At 58.1% G+C, this 21356-nt stretch overlaps 1 protein-coding gene across 2 annotated transcripts in view; it reads left to right on the top strand.

The window, feature by feature from the left end:
- The first annotated feature begins 3217 nt into the window (after nucleotides 1–3217).
- The window catches only part of AJAP1 (adherens junctions associated protein 1), a 42172-nt gene continuing 24033 nt past the window's right edge, over nucleotides 3218–21356 (top strand). Inside the window, exon 1 of one of the 2 annotated variants that reach the window (XM_084494827.1) lies at nucleotides 3218–3560. In XM_084494827.1, the coding sequence (XP_084350953.1) occupies nucleotides 3532–3560 (29 nt within the window). In that variant the 5' untranslated portion in view covers nucleotides 3218–3531. Of the gene's footprint in view, nucleotides 3561–8708; nucleotides 8847–21356 lie in introns of those variants that run through there. The other variant, XM_084494828.1, reaches the window with a different exon arrangement.

Genomic DNA, 21356 nt, shown 5'->3' with positions numbered 1-21356 from the left:
GGTACCCTGGGTGCTGCCAGGGGAAGCCTGGGGCTTGCAGTTGCTGCAGGGGAACCCCTTTTCCCCCGCAGCCCCCGGGGCTGGGAGCACATCTGTGAGCCGCAGCCGGTGCCTGGCAGCGCTCGGAGCTTGGCTCCAGCCATTAGGAACTTGCCTCTCTTGGTGAGATGACTCGAAGAAGAACAAGTTAGACAAATGAATTCGCTAATGACTTCCTTCCCTCCTACTTTAATTGTGGGATAATTCACACTTCCTGCTCCCGAAGTGGGCTGCTCCCTCGCGCAGCCTCTCTCCGGCTCCTGATCCATTCACTGCTAGGCAACCCCAGCAGTGCTGCTGAATAAATGAGCCAGACAAATAGGGCCAAGATTGTCAATTGGCATCAATCTGCCTTTTAAAGCTCCGCTAAAAATTGTGTGCTTGTTATTTTAAGAAGGCGCAGAACCGAGTGCCTCACGTGTTGCCTGGCCCGAGGTGCGGGCAGCTGCAGCTCCCCGGGGAGCAGCGCCGGCAGGGCCCAGCGCCCGGCTCTGCCCAGGTACCTCTCCCCACGAGGTCTGCATTTCGAACACCTCAACCCAGCCCTGAGCCCAAAAAACGTCCTATATAGAAATGCTTTGTGTGCATGCTTGCTGTGGTGCTGTTAAAAGCCTCAACTCTCCTTTGATATCTCTCTTCTTTTCTGGCTTAAAACCATTGGGAACTTGGGGCTGGTGCCATTTGGATGCAGGGTAGAGGGAAGAAGCTCTAGAAGAGACTGGGGGCCAGAGAAAGCTGTTGGGTAGGGCATGGCTCCCTTCCCTACCAAGGTTTGCTTGCCTCATTAATGTTTACAAGTCTAATGTATATATTAACGTTTATAAATACCTTACAGCCATATAAATACAGGCTGATGGCTTCTCGCCCCTTTTCCCAAGCCTGCCCTGTGCCGCTGGGCCCTGAGCCCCCTGCCCATGGCTCTGCCCCAGGAGGGGCCCACGAGCGTGCAATTGGTACACCAGCTCCGTGCGCCTGGCACAAATGGGGAAACAATATTTTTTTAAGTGGGGATGAGTTAAGAGGATTTGTTTCAGATACAAGATAGCTCTCATTAATGTTTGCTCACTTGGGTTTATTTAAGTCTTAATTGATTGTCTTCTACTTAACTGCACTCCAGTATCTCTCAGGCTCCAGAACAGACTCTTATGAGACTGAAAATTGCCCCTTCTTCCCTTCCTCTCTATAAAGATCTTTCGTGTTAGTTGGCCAGGTTTAATGGATGATAAAGTCACTGGGCTTGCACTAGAGCTGAGGTTTCTCTTTCAAGTCGCTACACACAGCCTCCAGAAAGACTGTGCCCTGGTGGATGCTGTGCTTTGATAGCTGTTTTTGCTGTGCTAATTTGCAGTGATGAAGTTCATCATGTACCAAATCCTGGGTTTGCATGTAACGAGGACCGCTGTGTCTTGTGGCTCCCCCCCTGCAGGCTGCGGGGGGATAAGAATTTTGGGCAGGGCTGAGCTCCAGTTTGTGGGATTTGTACCCTGCCCTATAGCTGCCATCGACCCCATAGCTCCACCGGGTGAGTCAGCACCTTCGTGTGCCTCTGCCCAAGCAGCTCCAAAGTGTGCTTGGAGGAAAACAAAGCAAACCCCAGCTTTAGGGCAGCTCTGCACACCTGGCTCCGCTGTGTTTGCTGGGGGAACAGACCTCTCTGTGAGCTGAAATCTGACGGGGTAAGCTATTCCTCAGGCCAGCTCCTGAGAGTTCATCCTCCCCAGAATAGGTTCCCTCTGACCAGGAATCCAACCCAAAATAATGTGGGGATTTGGATGCTGAGCTACAGCACTTGCAGAGGCAGCTGCGGCTGATCCACTGGGAGCACACGTAACGAGCAGGGACTTGTTAGGTGTCATAAGGACAACAGTGACCTTTAATCTGGCTTGCTTGCTTAAAGGAAGCTATTTGTGTTTCTAGAACAGGATTATATGGAGCCAGAAAAATCTCGAGACTCAGAAAGGCTTTGGAGAGACGTTCATTTCTCTTTAACCTTGCTTTTGGCGTGAGTGCTTTGTACAAAGTGAGTTGTGGCTGTTTAAATGCCTTTTCCTCGCTGGCACCATGCACTGCCACTGAGGAGCATTGAAGGTTTGTTCCTGCAAGGGAATTGACTCTGACTCGGCAAAACGCAATCCTGTTTCTCACCTGTAGCCGGGACAGCTTTGTGGAATCCATTGCCAAATTCATGCAAAAATTTATTACAGCGATTGAACAGCAAACATCCAAGGCAGCTTATTTTTTTCTGCCTCCCCCAAAGAGATGCTTTCCTTTCGGTATCCTAGCTATAGGAATAATTCCGTTCCTTACTGTCAGCACCCCCTGGAAGCAGAAAACATACCGGGCTATGATGAAACACCTCCTAAAATAACCAGAGCCTTTCCTGACACATCCGCGCGTGTCCTATTGTCGTGAAATGAGCACGGAAAAAAAAAAAATCCAAAAAAAAAAAAAAAAAAGCCTGAACTCGCGGCTGGCGGAGCTCCGGCGGCTGCTGCAAGTCCCGGCTCGGGAGCCCCAGGGGAGCTCGGCGGGACGCCGCTGGCCGCCGGGGCTGCCGCTGGCGGGGCGTTCTCCGGCGGCTCGGGAGGAGCAGCCCAAACTTTGGGCGCGGGACCGAGCTGCGGCGGCCGCCAGGAGCCGCCCGGGGCCGCGCCGAGCCCGCTCCGCCCGCAGCTCCCCGGGGGCTCCGGGAGCGCCGAGCGCCCCGCGCCCCCTGCGCGCTCCGGGAAGGTCCCGGGAAGGTCCCCGCACCTCGGGGTGCCCCCGAGCCGCCCCCAGCCGCCCCCGCGGGGGCCGGGCAGGCGGCGCGGGATCCCGGCGCATCCACCCGATCCGCTCGGGGGCCGCGGAGGCTCGGCGGGGCCGGGGCGTTTCGCCACCTCCGTGCGCAGGCAACGGGGCCGGGGGCGGGATGGAGAGGAGGGGGCGGCCGGGACCCGTCCGCGGGCGGCGGCGGCGGCGGCGGCTCCGTCCCCGGGCACAGCCCGCACCGGCGGCTCCGCGGCGCGCAGGGGCCGCGCTCCGCCCCCGCCTCCTCCCCGCGCAACTTCCCAAAGCCGCGGCCCCCCCCTCGCCCCCGCCCCGCGGGCGCGCGCGCACACACGCGGGCGCGCGGAGCCGTGCTGAACCGTGCTGTGCTGTTCCGAGCCGTGCCGAGCATCTCCGAGCCGTGCCAAGCCGAGCCGCACCGCACCGCGCCCGCCGGAGCCCCGCGCCTCCCCCGCCGCCCATGGGGCGCGCAGCCTCCGCGGGCGCGCTGCTGCCCCGCCGGTGCTGAGCGCCCCGGGGGCTTGGGGGCACGGGCACCGAGCGCCGCCCTCTCTCCCCTCCGCCGGGGGCTGCGCGGCCTTGGGGCGGCCCCCGGGCATGCCCCAGCCGCTGGGCGCCGCCTGCCCCGCCGCTGAGCGCCGCCGCGGGCGCGGGGCGGCGCGCACGGATGGAGAGCTGAGGCGGTGAGCCCCGCCGGGCCGGGCCGGGCCGGGAGACGTGACCATGTGGATACGCCGGCTCCCGGGAAGCAGGTAGGGGGCCGGGGGGCTGCGGTTGGGGGCCGGGGGGAGCCGCCCGCGGGGCTGCACCGAGCGGGTGCGGAGCGGAACGGGAGCGGGGCTGGAGGAGTTGGAGGCTGAAGTTGCTCCGGAGGGTGGCGGAGCGGGCACGGAGCGATGCAGCCCGGCGACTTGCAGCCGGGAGCGCCGCGAGCCGAGCGCCTTCATCCCGGGAGAGGTGGAGAAGCGCCCGCCGCCTCCCCGAGCCCCGCGCGGCCGCCCCGGCGGCTGGGATGCGCGATCGGGTTTTCTTCGCCTGTTGTTCGCTGCACGCTCCAGAGGAAAGGCAGCTCCCGGGCCGGGCCCCCCGGCCGGCCGGGCAGGTGCGTTTTGGGGAAGGGGCCGGGAGGGGCGGGCAGGGCGCCCCGGGCATGTAGAGTGCGCACGCAGACAGACAGCTGGATGTGTTTTGTAGATTAATCGAGAATTGCAAAGCAGAGGAGACAGAGGCAAAGTGTTATGTAACACATTTTCATTACCGCTGCGAAGTCATCTGAGCTGAAATCTTGTTATTTTCGGGGTATTGTGTTTGGAGAACACTAGTTACCCGGCCCCTGCCCGCTCTCTGCGTGTCTGCCCTTAAAGCTGTAGGAATGCCTATTTTTGTTTATTTTGACCGGTTCCAGTAGGATATGTTTAAGGCGGTGGTGTGCCAAACGAGTAAGATGATACGGAAAACTATGCTGCTGTGCGATGTGCACCACGTTCCTCTCTCCCCAACCCAATTCTGTATTTTTAAAGTCCTATTTTGAACAATTAGGCGCTTGATGTGGGGCACGGGTCAGACAGCGCCGTCTGCCATGACCCTCTCCTGCGTCTGTGGAGCTCGAGAGCGGCTCACACACGGTGTTGTGCTTTCTGGATGTGCAGAGGGTCGTGCTGCAGAGGGGGGTCCCATGGCGAGTGGCCCCACCACAAGGAAAATGAGAATCGGGCCGCACGGCCGCTCCCCGGGGAGCGGGACGCAGAGGGCTGCACGGCTGCGGGATGAGCGGATGGATGGATGCGAGCACCGGCGGCAGCCCTACCCCGAGCAGCAACTAGGGGAGCCCATCAGCCCTCTCCGCCTCTCGCTGCTCTGCTCCCCGCTCCGAGGTGCTCGTGGCAGACACTGGCACGAGTCCTGCTCCCAGCGGGGCAGGGTGCCCTGAGTGCTGCGGAGCGGCCATCGGGACATGGGTGATGTGAAGGGCGCTTCTCCACGGCCCGCCGGAGTCGCTGGAGGCTTTGTGGCTTGGCTCGAGCATCGGATTAAGGAAGGTGAAACTTGAGCTGAGATTTTCTTCCGTGCTGAAGAACTGGGGGAGGCCCTCGGGCTTTGTCTTCGGTGGCTTTCGGGTTTGTCTCTGGTGTGTCAGGGCAGTCGCACACAGACCCGGGGACTGACAACCATGCGGCACGTTCCAGGTGGGCACAGCAAGCTGAGCGAGCTGCCCGTGGCCCTGGCCTTGTCCCTCTGGCTGTGCTCTGATGGCCCGGGTGAGCCAGCAGCTCTGCACTGCCACCGGAGACGTCTGCCTGGCAAGGCTGTGCTGTGCCGGGGGAAGGACGGAGCCTCCGTGGAGCCTGCAGTGGTGCCGTGACCTTAGGAATTACTCCTGGGCGAAGCACCTGAAACATTTTTCAGGGTGCCTCCCAGTTTGGATGTATTTGGTGGAAGATGAAAAGACCGGCGGAGCTGGAGGGCTGCTTCCCGAGGCTGGAGCCAGCAGAAGGCTGTAATCTTAGAAACAGAGGACGCCCTCTGCTTTTTTATTTTGTGAGGAGTTTAGCAAGGAAAATGGGAGCCTTCCGGTCGCTTCTCTCCTCGAATTGCCTCACGAATTTCTTCGCTGCATACCCTGGATCCTCTCTGCCAGCCTGTCCTCTGTACCACCTCATCAGCTTGCAGTCCCTCTGCGTTTCATTTTTAATAAGAGATAACTTTCCTGCTAACCTTGCCTGCTGCTCTCGCTTCCCTCTAACTCTAATTGCTTCTGGCTTTATTTCTGACATTTCCCATGTCATTTCCCCTCATTTTCTTGAAGACTACCAGAAAAATAGCTCCAAGAGAAGCAGCAGACCTTTCCGGTGCCCGTTTCACCCCGTGCAGTCTCTGCCTCCAGTTGCTGGATGCGCGGGGAGGTGGTGCCTGTGCTCCTGCCCCAGGGCTCCTTCCAAGCCTGCTTCCTTTTGTCCCGGGGCCGTGGTGATTTCATGACCCTACAAACGAGCTGACCTACCCTAAGCTGAGGAAAGCAGCACCTACAAACCTCATAGGGGAACTTTCAGCTCCACCGGTTGGGTGGGAGAGCAGCGAGGAGCTGGGTGGTTTTGCAGCGCTGCCCCTCGAAGCTGCTGCGAGTTCCCCGTGGGGCTGTGGGGTCGGGGCTGTGTCTGGGGCTGCTGGCACCGAGCGTGCACCTGCAGCCGTGTGTGTGCGTGTGCCTGTGTCAGCGCATACGTCTGCGCGTGTGCCGGAGTGACGGCTCCCTGTGCTGTGCTGTCTGCTAGCTCTGCCCGGTGACTCCCCTCCCGTAGCCACCAATATCCTGTTTTAAACATTATGCCCCGATTCTTACGGCATTTAGCTCTGCAGTGATTTGCAGTGAGGGTAAAAATCCTGCTTGCAGTTTGTTTGATTGTACAAAGCGGCTCATTAAAAGCATACGTTCCTGCGCGTGTGCGCCGAGGAAACTTTATGGGCCCGATAGCTCCTGCCAAGGCAAATATTTCCCATGAATTTCGCTCATCAAGTTCATGCTGTCAAATGTAGATTCAGCCGCTCGTCAAAGATGCAAGGCTTGCAGTCTGGGGAGTAATGAGAGCAGTAAGCAGTGGGAGTTAATGGCCTCCGCTGAGGAGCCCTTACTCATCCCGCATCCACGCAGGGGCTGAGCTGGCTGTTCCCGGGCGAATTGATTGCCACAGGAATTCATCTAGTGTCGCCGGCTATGACACTTAACGGCCACCATAATGCTCGAATAAACTGCGCTTTTACGCCGCGGTTCGTACCTCCGAGCTGGCAGCAATTTCACCGAGGAGGAAAAGGAGCCGTGCCCACGCCGAGCAGCCTCGGCGCACGAGCGGCTCTCGGGGCACTGCTGCCCTCCGAGGGCACGGCGACAGCCCCGGGGGGGTCGGCGGGGGCATCGCTGCTGCCCCCGGTCCCTGGCAGCCTCCCGGGAGGCAGCGCCCGCGTCGGCGCCGATCATGCCTTCGTTTGTCATACGGGTCCATGGGATGTGTGAACTGGCTGCCCATCTGCTCGCGGCATCTGAGCGCCGCGGCTCGGGGCGCGCTTTATGTAACCGTCATCTGCTGGCAGCGAGGAGCGGAGCCCTTCCCTTCTTCAAGGCGTAAACAGAAAGTGGAGCGAGGTGCGGGCTGGCTCGCCAGGTGGCCCGATAACCTTGTGCTTACCTTGCCTCCCCTCGTGCTGATCCGAGAGGCCTCCCAGCACGGGTTATTTGTATTGATGCCGGCGTGCAGGGCGGCAGCAAGCAGCGGGAGCCGCTGCGCCACAGCTCTGTAGGGTGTGAATAAACTGTGTGACCTCGGACAGGTCTGCGATGTGCTATGAAAATGTGTGCATGCTTGAGCCTCTGAATAGAGCTGATAGGGGCAGCGCTGGGAGGGCAGAGGAAGGCATCGATACGCTGAGCTGGGGGTGCGGGAGCTGTGCCGCATTGCCGGCTGTTGCTCCGCGATGGGGGAGCCTCGGGCCCGATGTGGTTCGAGTTTGGGACCAGAAACTTCTGTCGGGGGAGCTCCGAGCTGCCAAGTGCATTGGGCAGCATCAGGGGAGGATGGGGAGTGACCCAGGGCAGACCCCATCTCCTTGGTGCTTTCACATCCCTTCTTCCCCAAGCTGGGCGGTGATGCTGGGAGGGGGCTTTGTGGCCCGGCACCCACCCGGGGGTCTCCTCTGGGTGCTGCTGCTTGGCCCCCACCCCGATGCCTGCTCTCCATGGGGATGAATCCTTCCCTGGAATACCACACAGCTCCAGACCTGAACTGCCTCTCGCACAGTGGAATTAGGGCGGATGGGAACGTTTCCTGTGGCTCTTCTTACCGGGACCTGCGCCTCCAGACTCGGCTAGCTCACCTAATTTCCCGTGGTGGAGACGTACTTCATCTAATTTCTCTTCGAAACGCATTGATTAAATCAGAACTGCTGGGAGATTTAAACTGAGCCTCTGTGGCCTGAACTTAACTGCGGGAGGTTTACCTACCTTTATCCTTCGGCATTAATTTGGTTTGGGAGGATTCCTCGTGAAATGAGGTTTTTCCTGGCACTGAACCGCTGCTACTTCACCGATTTCCTTCCCCAGCCTCAGCCTCCCGTCGAGGCCGTACCGAAGCCTCCTCTCAGTGTGGAGCTGGGACATCTCTGCCTGGAGTCTGCTGGGGGGAGGCGAACGCTGGGGCTTGGGTGGGGGCACAGGAGCCTCCCGGGGAGGTTCATGGTGAGCGGGACTTTGGCACCCTGCTCCGGTGCTGGGGCAGTGACCGTCACCACGTCCTGCCCGTGTGTCCCAGCCCCGTGGCCGTGTTCTACCAGCAACTCCCCTCCAGCCACCACTGCTGGAGACCCTCGCCCCCTGCACGTCTTCATTTTTGGAGCTTCATCCCGTGGATGGGGCTGCTTGGAGCGGCCGTCGGAGCGCAGGGGGAGGTGGAGGCCTCCGGCACTAACCCCGAGCGCAGGAGGATGCGGCACTTCTCCGGCGCTTCCTCAGCGCTGCTGAGTGATTCAGCCTTTCTGGTACCAAGCAACGGCAATAAAAGGAGAAGAAATCTGGCTTGGCTGGAGATGGATGCGCAGTTGCATGGAAATAAGCACCCTCCAGGCACCGCCTGGCCCCGAGGAGCATGGCCCTGCGCCCTCCGCCTTCGCTAGCTGCGGGGGAGAAGGTACATGGACTGCAGCGAGGAAACATGAAATGAAGCTCGTCGCTCACAGGAGTCGCTGCTTCCAGCTCTGATGTGGGAAATGTCTCAACGTGACTGGGAAATAACGTACGGGGGGAGGCACAGCATGCAACGCCTCGTGCTTGAGTTCCCTCCAAAGGTCTTGCTCGCATCTCTGGTTTCCCACAAGCAGTGCCACGGCCCCAGAGCTGTATTTGTGCTGCCGTAGCTGCTGGGGCATCCTGGCAAGCGGCACTGCCAGCGTGGGTCCTCACGGTGACTCCGGCAGCGCTCGGCCGTTCACTGAGCCCTGGAGAGTCGGGGTCATTCCTTGGAGCTGTGTCAGGGGGACCCTGGCTGGAGTGGGTAATGAGAACAATTTGCCCTTTCCTAATGAAGCAAAGGGCTGGCAGCGAAGAGAGGAGAGCCCCTGCCGTGGACCTGCCCCTAGCTCCAGGCTGGGGTGGCAGGGGACAAGGCGCTGCTGCTGCGGGTGGCAGCACGTGGGGTGCGGGGAGCCTTCCTTCTGCTGAACGGGGGCGGCAGCGTTGCAAATCCCACGGAGCTCCGAGTTTATCGCTCCAAATAAAGGCTGAGTAAAAGCTGCTTCGAGAACAACATGTAGTCAGGGAGCGGTAACACGGTTCTGCAAAGGGAGTGTGACCTGCAGGAGAAACACAGGCGGGGACCTTTGAGAGGGAACAACCAGAGCAGGCAGAGTGCGTGTGCCCTGACGTGGGAGCACGGGGAAGGAGCCTGTTGGCACAGGTCCCCGGGTGGTGGAGGTGAGAGGCTGCCTCGGGACGTGGCCCAGAGCAGCAGAGCCCCTGCTGGTGCCTGCACTTGGTTTAGGCAGGAGTGTGGGTTTGCAGTTTGGGTACAGTCTTTCAGCAATCAGGCTGACTGTGCGTCCCTTTCTGCAACACCCCAGGATGTTCGGGCGGAGATCTCCATGATAAATGCTCAGCAGTGCTTTACAGCTCCATAAATAGGGAATGTGAATAGCATAATGGTGGCTTCCGAGCTGTACATAAAGCTATTGTTGGGCGGTGGGGGAGAGCTGATGGATTGTCGCTCGCAAGACGACACTCAGGGCTCTTGAGAGCAAGCAGTGCAGATTTATGTTGGCGTTGGAGCGAGTTTTGCTTGGATCATGGAAGCAGCCAGGCTGGGGGGGAAGTGTGGGGTCCCCCGGGGCTGGGCTGGCCCCACAGCCGAGCCCACAGCTCGCATTTTGTCCCCCTGGGGTGTGTTTCCCTAATTGCCGTGGTCCTGTGCATGACCCCAGCCACGCTCCTGGGGCTGCGGTAGCATCTCTTTGCTCCGTCTGCAGTAATGAAGCGTTAGTTAATTGCCGTGGATTAGGACATCCACTTAAGTACCCAATGAAACGTCGGTGATTGATGCTGGGGACCAGCAGCACGTGGCCGTGTTCCCACTTGTGCCTTGACCCTCGCCAGGCTCTGCTCCTTCCCCTGCAGAGGGGCCTCGGAGGAGCAGCTCGGCGCGTCTCGAGCTCCAGCCGAGCCTGGAGTGGCTTTGCATTAAACAAAGAGAGCATTACAATCCCAGACGTTGGCGTGCGTGATTTTCAAAAGAGCTTCCAAGAAGAATAAACTCGTTCCCCACAAGTAGTTGCCTTCCGTGCGCTTCCTTATTAAGTTTTCTCTGGGAAGAGCAGGGACGTTATTCATCATCTTGTTTCCCGGTTCTGTAAGAGGCTCTCTACTCCTTTCGCATCCTCTCAAGCGAAATATGCAGAACTCGCTGTGTCAAAGTGACATGTTCGCTGGCAAAGTAAGTGCTGCTCATTTTGATGGCAGAGGATGGAGCCGCTTCTTGCAGGCAGTTCCTTGCGGGCGCTGTGCCCAGGATGCCCTGTGCAGGATGGGACCCTGCAGCCCCCCGGGGGGGACGTGGTCCCTTGGCGGTCCCAGCCCAGCACGCAGGGCTGCTGGCACACGGATGTGCTGGCACCAGCTCAGGCTGTCGCTGCACGCTGCTAATTAATCCTCTCTGTCTTCAGGTGTGAATAACTTTTGGCCGAGGTTGCTCTTCTGAGTGTTGATGCTGAGGGATGAGTTTCATCTTTTTTCTCTTCTTTTTTTTTTTTTAATGAAGAGAAGTGTTTCTGCTGGAGTTTCTGTCCTGATCCCACAAGGACATCAGCAGCACTGTATGCAGCAAACAGGGGGTTTCTGGGTGACCTGGGGTGGGCATGGGCAGGGGCCACCTTTCTGCTCTTCTGCAGAAAGCCGAGATGCCACAGGAGATGGAGTGCATCGCAGAGGGTTACAGACAGCAGCAAGGGGTGAGAAAAGTCTCCTTGTCATTGCCGATCTGCCTGGCTGGGACCTTCATCTCCTTTGGAGATAATGCTTTGGAAAGTTTAATCTCTCTTGCAAAGGGGATTTTTTTTTATTTTTTTTTAATGAGATGCAAAGCACAGTGATATCTGACTCACTGGCAATTAGCCTCCGGAGGGTGTGTGCCCACAAACAGCGCAGTGTTTCCTCGGCGCTCGCTGGAGAAGTGCCGCTGGTGACTCATGTTCACCTTTATCCTGCAGGATTGCGCTCCTGCTCCTGCTCCTGCTGCTCCTGCTGCTGCTCCGCCAGGTGCTGTGCGCGCACCGAGGTGGCCGTGGCAGGGAGCACTGCTCTCCTCCGTGGAAAAAGCAATTGTTTGGTGCTAAAAGGGGATTTAAACCTCTGTATGAAAGGATCAAGAGTCTTTGCCCTGGATTTCATTCTCGCTTTCTATTTCTATTTCCTTGCTTTCTATTTTGGTTTTGCTTTTTCTCCGTCTTTTCAGCCCGTTCTCTTTTCTCCACTGAGCAGGTCCAGCCACGAGCCTGCTCCCGCAGCACCAGCCCCCGTGCCCGGAGCAGGACAGCCCCAGTGGGGCTGAGCACGGGGATCCTGCTCTTGCTTTCTCCCAGCCTGTGTATTGACGTTTGATACTTTCAAAGCGTGCTTTGCTTCTTCCATTTTTTATTGTATTTCTTGCTCCATAAAAGCTATCTGTCTGTCTGCTTTTAGCAGGTTGATTTCTCTCATCTTCTCCATTGCTGTAGCAGTTATTGGATCTTTCAGAATTCTTTACACTTTCCCTTTGTTCATTTGCTCATACAACCGCTGGGCTTTCGTGATAGACTGAGCATCCGTGGGCTCGCGGGGCCACCTGGGAGTTCCCATGAAGAAAGCCAGGGTTGGCTCTTGGATACAGCGGTGTAAATCGGGAGTAACCCCATTAAACAGAGCACTGCATTGGCCGTGCAGCCCAGTTCAGGCTTCCTGGGGGAAATGGGACACCCAGGGAGATCTTCCCGACAAATCCCGCTGGCAGATATCTGTTCCTTGGGTATTTTTCCCAGTGATAATGTTTGCCTTTATTTGGGATATCTCGGCGGGCAGAGCTGTGAACTCGGATGCGCCATTCCTGTGAAGTCGTATTGTGTTACAACAGTATAATGAACCCATTTTAATTATTTTGTTTTAAAACTCGTTAAGCCGCTACTTAATGCATACTGAGCTAACTTATCTTATTTTTTTTTAGATCAAAGTGTTTCCTGCGTACGCTGTAATGACACGCCTGAGCACATTAATTTAGAAAACAAGATAAGTGCTCGGTTATTTAGCGGGGGAGCCGGGGTTCCCTGCAGCCTCGTGCTGGCCCCTGCCCGGCCCCAAAAACAGCCGCTCGCTGCCCTGGGGGCTGCACGGAGATGTCCAGAGCTGCGGGGCCAGGGAGAGCACATCGGGACCAGGTGCTGTGGCTGTTGATGGGGCAGAAAGTGCTAGTAAAAAGTGCCATAAGAAGTAGTTCATAGCAGGATCTGGGGTCATGGAGGGCATGGGGTAGGTTGAAGGCATCGCCGTCTCCTGAAATCCCTGCACCTCTATGGGAGTGGGCTGGAGGAGAGGGAATCCTCCCAGCACTGCTGCCCCAGCCCCGAGGGTCGGGGATTGCTGCAGAGTTTGTGTGGTCAGCTCAGAGCCACCTCCTGCCACCGGGGAAACCCCAGCTCCTGCCTCCCCCGCAGGGCTCAGGGTTTACGTCCGGATTTTCCACGCCGATGCCTTTATTTTGTTGGACTAAAAGGCCTGATCGCTCCCTGGATAAACTGCTTTGTTCGTGGATCGATTCTGCAGGGGAGAAACGTGTGGAAAAGGAAGAAAACTCGTGAATGAAGCAGGGAATGACCTCGTTCTTCGTTTATGGCTGGGGGGGAAATGCACATTCCCATGTGAAGCTGATGGACCCGTCCTGGCAGCTCCGGGGGCTGGAGGAGCATGGCCCTGGGGCATGGGGGGCTCTGGGCTCTCGCCCTCCTCCCTGTGCCGGGGTCTGGTCCGGTGGGACCGGGCCCGCAGCTGAACTCTGCTGTCCTTATTTATTCTTCACAGCATTAGGGATAATCTCTAAGCGGCCGGGTTTACTGCTCTCGTACACGTGTCGCCGTCCCTTCCTTTTGGCAGCACCATTTTGTAACTGAGGAGCTGTGACGTGGGGCCACGTGGGCCAGCCCAGTGCTGGGCACCCCAGCACCAAGCTGGGGCTAAGGGGAGAAGTCCTGCCCTTGGGTTACCCAGGGCTGGATCTGGACACGGGAGTACCAGCAGTGTGAGATGGGAAGGCACAATAAAGAAGAGCTAATTTCCTTGGTTTTATGGATTTGTATTTTTCCTGAAGAATCAGGCTTGAGCCTGTGACTCTTCTACAGGATTTTGGGTGGATTTGGAGGTGGCATTGGGAGAAACTTTCCAGCAGGTTGTGTCTGAGCTGGAGCTCTTGCCTCTGCCTGATAGCCAGCGCTGGTGCAAAATCCTGGGGGGAGAGTGAAATAAATGGGAGACAGGTGCAGGTTTTAGCTTGAAAGGCAGCTCTCACAGCACCCCTTTGTCCAGGCGGGACAGACGGCGAGTGTTACTGCAGACAGTTTGATGAAATGCCCTACTGTCCGGCCCCGCCGCGCTAAATGCGCGCAGTGTTCGAGGCAGCGTTGGCAGAGGCGCTGGCAGAGTTTGCGGGTTGCAGATCCCGGGCGCTGCCTGTGCCAGTTTGTTCCCTCGTTGCTGTACGTGCACCTTCCAAGGGCCGGCAGCAGCCAGGGACCTTTCCCTGTGCTTTATCTGCTGGGCTGGACGCTCCCCGGCACCTGAGCTGCTGCAGCATCCACACCTGCGGAGCGGGTACCGAGGGATGCTGAAGCAGGCGAGGTCGTGCGCAGCTCGCCTCCAGGCTCTGCTTCTCCTGGCTTCACGCAAGCCTGCTCCTCGCTGCTGTAGCAGCACACACGGGGCAGTGCCAGGTCCTGCTGGGGTTAGGTCTCAGTGCCCGTGACCTCCGCACCGATGCTCCGAGCTGCTCGGAGCAGAGCAGCTCCTTGGGGGGCTCCGTGGGAGCCCCTCTCCTGGCCTCGTGGTGTTTGCCAGCTGAAGCCGTGGCCTCTGCCTCTCGCCAGGGCCGGCAGCCTGCATGTCAGTTGTTTTCTGTCAGCTGGCAGGATGCTTGTCAGAGCAGCAGCAGGTGAATAGCGGAGCTCAGGTTTTACACGGAAACTTGCTGAAGACGTTTCTCTGCCTGAAGGCACATGCTGGCTTCCCGGGCTTCTCCCCCGCCCGCCCCCAGTGCTTTTCAAATCCAATCTGAAATAATCCCACACTGCCGGGTAGAACAGCCTATAACAGCTGCTGTGTCCTTGTCAGAGCCAGTCAGGCTCTGCAGGGGATTTTTGGTGGTGTTTGCTACCCCCGTGCCAGCCCTGCTGGGGGCTCCCCGTGCCGGCTGCGCTCCTGCCCCCCGGTGCTGGGTGCGGGGCACCCTGCATCCTGTTGGCATGCATCAAAATGTTTGAAAATGGGGGTTGAAACCCACACAGGCCTGGGTTTGGGGCATGCTGCTGTTCCCCTGCATGGTTGGGTGCCTGGGGCTCCCCTGGGTGTCCTGGCACCACCGGGGGCATGCAGCCTTTGCCCTGCACACAGATCGCTCCTCGGGGGCACGCACACCCAAGCACCAGGGCTGCTCCTTCTCCAGTCCTGCCCCGTTTCCAGCAGGCACGTGCTGTCTGCCTGGCTGCGAGAGCCTGGCGGTGGGAATTCGGTGTGCTTCACCCCCTGCTAATTTTCTTCTGTAATAAATCCCCTCTCTTCCACCGCATGAAGTGTTGTCAGTTTAATTACTTGTGGGGAGAGGGGAGAGGGAAGGAACTTAGGAATTGTTTTAAATGCCACTTTTATTAGTATGTAATCCTGAAGCTCAGTTCTGTAATATGAATAGGTAGTGATGTGGCACGTTTAATTTACCTAGGTGCTACTGTATGTCAGCTCCCGTGCCTTAATTCCCAGGCCCAGCTTTAAAGACCTTGGCAGCTATGTTTTCCTAAATTTGTAATTAACTTGGAGGGATTTGGGGCTCCAGACAACGCGTTCCCAGCTCGGCCAGGCTGGGCAGGGCTGGGTTCACAGCGATGTCCAGGCTTTGCCCAGGAGCGCAGCGGGGCAGGGAGCTGCTCCCGGCGGTGCTGGGTGCAGGCACTCAGTGGAGCCCTGATGGTGCTGAGCCCACACGTGTCTTGCCACCTGCCCACGCATGGGAATTTGCTGCTTTCCTCCCCCCAGCCCATCCGAGGGGCTGTTCAGCCCCGGAGTGCAATGGCACTCCTCTATTTCCATGGCAATGGCTTGGAGCTGTAGCTCCCTGACAAAGAACAGTCGGCGCGCTGCAGGGAGCATCGCGCACAGAACCAGGGATGTCCCCCTCCGAGATAAAGCAGCATTGTTTCCACATAAAACCAGGGACTTCTAAACATTCCTGTAATGTGTGGGGACCTGAACACCCGTGTGGGACGCAGAGCTGTGCTGGCAAAGACTCCTCCTGGAGCCAGGCGCCCGGGTCCGTGCCGCGAGGGTGCTGCACCTTGCCTGGGACGAGCCAGCATCGCCCTGTCACATCTCCTGCTCGTCCTCCCGGCGGTCGTGGGAATATTTTTGTCTCTGTAGTGCTTGCTGTTTGGAGATGTAAAATGCTCAGTTCGTAAATCATCAAAACAAGGACATAACCTTGATTCCCTGTGCAACACCAATACATTACCTAACATGAGGCATGAAATGGAAGAATGGTTCCATTTGTATAATTCTGCATTAAAAATCAGCCTATTCTGCATTTACGGCTGCCTGTGAAGTGTCTCCACAGTCATGGGAGAAAGGGGCCGTTTTTGGAGAGAAAACAAGTACCTTATGAAAGGGATGCAAATCAGCACCTCTGCCTTGCTGCCCTATAGATTCACACTTGAGTGAGTCTTTTGAGGCTTCAGTGAAATGGGTTATTTGCAAATGGCTTGCAAGCTGCTGACAATTTGTATTTTGCAATTTGTCAAAGCCACTCTGTGGCCCTGATCCTAGTTAATTGCTTTGACAGATGACCAAATTCAGGGATTTCCAGGCGTGCAGCACGTAGCCTGGGTTTGCAGCTGCTGGATTAACCCACCTCCCACCCGCGGGACCAGCAGTGCAGGGGTCCCTGTCCCCGGAGGGTCAGTGGGACCAGGATGTCCCCAGCATGCCCGGGAGCTGCAGACCCGCAGAGGGGTTTTGTCCCCGTGTGGCTGTGCCCTTGCTGCAGGACCCAAGGATGTCAGGTGGCACCTGAAGAGAAAGGGCAAGGGAACGTATGCAGCCTAAAAACATTTCGCCTTGGAGCAGTACGAGATGTTTTCCCTTCCCATCGTGTTCCTCCTCCTGTTCACCAGCCGTGCTGGCTCTCCCTGCCTTCCTCTCCCACACCGTGATTGGCACCAGGAGCTGGCAGCGGCTGATTTCTGAAGCAGCATCCCCGCAGCGCTGGGCTTCAGGGGTTTTGGGACAGCACAACCACAGCCCCCGCCCCGTGCCCCAATGGCAGCTTCTTGGGAAAGACCCGGCTGTCACCAGGGGCAGTGCTGACACCCCACACCCTGCAGGCTTGAGAAATGGCAAGGTCAAGGTGGCACCGAGCCTCAGAGGTGCCCGGGCACCCCGTCCCCCAGGCCCAAGGCAGTGCACCCCATCACATTGCTGGACCTTGTGCTGCTGCAGCTCTCTCTGCCCTTGGGGCGCTCGTGCCAGGCTGTCTCTGCAGATAGAAATGCAAAATAACGTGCACAGAGGGCACAGAAAGGAGGGGTTACTCTGGTTATCCTGCCTGCTCTCATCTTCCTTTATGTGCCTTGTTTTTCACACACGTTTCTGTCCAAACTCCATATCGTGTTTGGAGACTGCTGTGCTGCTGCGTACAGCTTCGTCATTCAGAAAGCAGCACCTCACCCCTCCCTGCTCTCTACTGGTTTGGAGACATTAAAGTAATTAATGCTCGGCACCCATATGGGCTGGGCACATGTAAAGGTGTTCTGAGAGCCTCGGCCTCTGCACGCCGGCAGTCCCTGGGGAGAGGTGTCCCTGCGGGTCTCTGAGCAGCAGCAGTTTGGTTTTCACAGCTGGGAAGGGGCTTGAGGGGAGTTTGGGACCGGGTCTGCCAGCCCCCTATTTCAGGTGTTTGTGAGGGAGGCCTGGGAACAGAGGTGGCAATGGCAGAACAGAGAGATGCTGGGCTTGAGGTTCGTCCACACTCTGGGAATACGAATGAGCAAAGCACTTCTCTTGCGTGTGCTCGATTCACAAAATGCTCAGCACTTCTGGCTGTAAATGAAGCTTCAGAAGGGGCTGGGGACAGCCTTGGCGTGCCCCACGGGCAGGAGCTGATGGGAAGAGCCCCAGGAGGAGGTTCCCCAGCGTCCCCGGCACAACGTTCCCAGCACGAGGGCGCAGCGAGATCAGAGCCCCGTGCCCCCTCGAATTAATCTGCCTCTGAAGTGCCAGCTCCCCTGCCCTTCAAAGCAAATGGCTGCATCTGAGAGGATTTACAAAGGGATTTTCGTGCCGGGGAGAAAGCATCACGCAGGGCAGGCAGTGGGGCTGTAAGGAATGCTCTCAGCACCTTCCGCGCCGGTAGCGCCATCACCTTGAAAACGGAGCCAAACTCTGCTCCCAAGGTGCTCAGCAAAGTCGTTGGAGGTGAAAGAGAGAAAATCCCCACAAGCACGGGATTTGGGCTCTTCTGCCAGGCTGGGCTGGGAGACAGCCAGCCGGGAAGGAACAAACTTCCCTGGTGGGGGCAGGAGCCCAGGTGCCCCAAAACAGCCCCAAACCTGGCACCAGCCCCAGGTGCAAAAGCAGAGCGGTGAGGCTCGTCTGGATGCTCTGGGTGATGCCTGGGCTGCAGTGCTTGGGGCTGGGGTCTGCAATGTGGGAGTGAGGCTGTCCTGAGCTCAGCTCAAAGTGCAGAACCTGCTGGTTTCTCCCCCTCATTGCTGTGCCCCCAGCTGAGGGATTTAATCTCGGTGTTTGTTGTTGGCGTCTGAGTTGTCCCTTTCTAAAAGAGCAGGGGAAAAGGGAAGGAAAACAAATGACTAAATATTTGTGTGTTTTTCTTTCTGCCAGGAAATTAAGCTCTGGCTAACGGTCCCATTTCACTTGCTCTGGAGAACCTGTCCTCTGGGCTGCGGGGGTGGTGTAGGGCTGATTTGGGGGCTGTGGGGGAGAATCGCCCTTCTGGAAACGGGGATGCTGCATGGAGAGGAGCGTGCCGGGATGAAATCCTGCGTGTCCCAGAGGGACTCGCACCCCCTTGCCCCTCCAAGCTTGTGGGTGGTCGTCTGCTGGGCACAATGCTCAGGAGAAACCGGCACCTCGCCTCCTTCTGCTCATCCCAGTGCCATCAATGCCCTGGGGATGAGGGCTCAGAAAGCCCCCGTGCTTTCCCATGTGCCCATGGAGCCCACCTCCCCCAGGACCCCCCCACCACACCTCCTGCGCTGCCGAGCTGCAAGGAAACCTAATTAAAATCCGCATAACAGGCATGTAATCGTTGGAGTGTTTAACCCAAGTTTTGCCTCCGACGTACCGACACCAGTAATTTCACAACTAATTACAAAGCACGGGAACGCCTGCCTCCTTCTCCCCTTCTCTTCCTGAAGCTGCGGGGCCCCCAGTGGGTCTGCGGGGGCAGAGCTCGGCTGGGTGCTGCGGTGGTGGTCAATGGTCCCCGCAGGCCCCGCGTGCAATCACTGTAATTATCGGAGCGGTTTCATTGAATTCAGTCAGCTGCTCCTGTACTTGCCGTTAAGCGCGTGTAAATATTTGTAGGAGTTTCTCTTACTGCGTGAAAATACGGCCTGCTCACCATCCATTAAGCCACGGGAGCGGATTTGTGGTGCAGGGGAACAAAGGCTCCCGGGCGAGGAGGCAAAGAAGGGATTCTGTGGTTTCAAATCTCTCCGCTGCTCTTTTCTTTGCCGAACTGCCTTGCCAAGTTTTGTTGAACTTTCCCTGGAGTTTGAAGGACGTTTCAGGATAACGCTCTCATTCACCTCCAAGAAGGGAAAGGAGAAAATCGCCCACGCTTTTCCCTACTTTCTTTGCAATGAGGAAAATCGTAGAGGGTGCGGGAGGGGGTTGTGGATAGTCAAAGCCCCGGGCTCCCGAGGATGCGGTGAGCAGTGTAAGGGACCCCGCCGGTCCCTGTGCAGGTCGTGGTGCCGCAGCCGTCAGCACACATAGCAGTCAGTTCCTGCGGGTGCTGCGAGCAGTTATTGTTCCTCTGCCCTCTGCTTTCCGCCTGGCGAGATGCAGGGCGTGCAGTCGGAGGAGGATTTGTGCCATTTGATGCATCAGCAAAGATCGTAAGTCCTCCGAGGGCCGTGCCTCGGAATAGCTGCGCCAGCAGCGAGTTGCTCTCAGCCGCCTGCGACCAGCAGCGACTTTCTGCTCGCGGCTCCTGAGAGCCGAGCAGGGGCTTACACCCAGCTTGGGGTGGGTGAGCACAGGGGATCCCTGGGGGCAGCATCCTGGGAGCATCGGGCTCCTGCAGGATCACCCAGGCTTTGGACACCCCGTTACCGGGGCCAGACAGGACTCTGAGGTGGATGTGTCCCCGGGCTGCCCCGTGGGACACTTCTGTCACCTTCAGCGCTGGCAGGAGGCTGGGTTGAGGCTGGGGGATATGGGGGGAGCGAGCTGCAGCCCCCAGCCTGGTTGGGGGACGGGGGCTGCTCCCACTGGAGCCATGGGACCGCTCGCTGCCGCATCCCCAGCGCCGCTCTGCGCGCACCGCGCTGCGTTGCCTGGACGACGCCGACTCCCACTCGCTGCTGTTTGTGCTGAAGGACACTTTCTCTCCTCCGTCGTTGCAAAGCCCTCAGAAGATCGTGTGCCACACATGATTGCCGTGAGCTGACCGGACTGGCAACCACCCCTCAGGAGCCGTGCCTGGGGCCGTGCCAGCTGGCGGGCAGCCGAGGCCATGGCTGGCATCGCCCCAAGGGCTGCGGCAGGCAGGTGACCCCGCCACTCTTGGGGTGCTGCAGGGGACAGCCTCACGCTGCCCCAGAGGAGCCCTGGGTGTCCCTGCCCATCACCAGAGGCTTGGGTCCAGACCAAGCCTGGGGAGCGATGCCAGGAGCGAGGGACACCCCCGCCTTTGGGCATCACCTGGTGGCACTGTGCTTGGGTGCGGGGTTTCTGTGTGACCCTCTCAGAGGCAGAGGCCGTGTGCTGCATCTTCCCCACGTCCTCCCCACGCTGCAGGGAGCAGCCCCGGGGTGCTTGGGCACAGCCCGCGCTGGAGCCAAGCCCCACGAGCTGAGGGCTGGCCAGAGCCAGCCGTGGTGCCGCGGAGTGCTGGGGCTGTGCCACCGCTGCTGCGACTTGAGAATGTCATGAGCAAGCAGGAGGAAATGGGATGAGGGGAAAAATCTGCTTTCCTCTGGGAGCTGCCAATCCCAAGTACTGAGGACCGGTATTTTGTCTTTGAGAAGCTAAAAGACAACAGCTGGGATTCAGCGACAACCGAGTTTGGGCTGGTTTCATTTTCCTTCTCCTCATTCAGTGGCTATTAATAAAAGTGCATCATTTGCACTGCTTTCTCCTGGAGGAGCAGCCCGGCAGCGGAGAGGTTTTGGTGTGCGCATGTGCGCGCATGGGTGCTGTGGGCGCGCTGCTCGGGGTGCGCCTGGTGCTGGGGAGGTGCCTGGCACCCCTCCTTCCTCGCAAGGAGAAATTTCGCTTCAGGAGCTAGGCGGAGGCTGAAATTGAGCCTGGCTGGGGTGGCAGCAGGGCTGTGAATATTGCTAAGGTGATCCCACGTGTGATGCTCTCTCAGGAAGCCCGACCTCCTGGCTGCTCACCGGCTTTGCCCGCAGAGCTGCCGGCACGCAGCACGTGGGGATGTTCTTTGTGCCCAAATCCGATTACTTCTGCCCCGTGGGTTAGCGTGTGGCTTGGCTCCCAAAATCTCACCGGGGACAGGGCCACGAAGCTAGCTCAGGGTGAGAACCCCCACGCAGAACCCAAGGCAGAGGCAGTTTCAGCAGGAGCAAAGAGATCTCGGTGCCCCCAGCGCAGCCGTGCCTGGGGGGATGGTGCTGCCTGGGTGGGGCGCTGCACCCGGCCCAGCTGGCCTCTAAAAAAACGCACCAACAATGTATTTTGTGTGCCTTTTTTTTTTTTAACATCTTGAAATTTTTCCTCCCCCAGCCTGAACTATTTTGGTTTATGTTGTTTGTTGCTGGCTCTTCCCTTTCTCCTTCTGCGCTCTCTCCGTGCATCGCCTTTTTCCTCCCCAAAATAAATGCTGTTATGCTCTGAAAAAATAGCCAATTAGGAAGAAAAAAGAAAAATGCTTTGAGCAGAAAAAGACTGCGCCTCAGAGTATCCAGGTCATCTCCATTGGCTTCATTTGCTCACGCACGGAGGGAGTATACAATTCTTCTGTCAACCAGATGCACATTTTGTAGTGCTACCAATGACTTTACGGGGTACAGTGCTGTGGAGGATT

The sequence above is a fragment of the Aythya ferina genome (genome assembly GCF_964211825.1).
Source record: "Aythya ferina genome assembly, chromosome: 21".
NCBI classification, from domain to species: Eukaryota; Metazoa; Chordata; class Aves; order Anseriformes; family Anatidae; genus Aythya; species Aythya ferina.
Note: the sequence above shows the minus strand (reverse complement) of the source record. Positions and strands in the feature narration are given on the sequence as shown.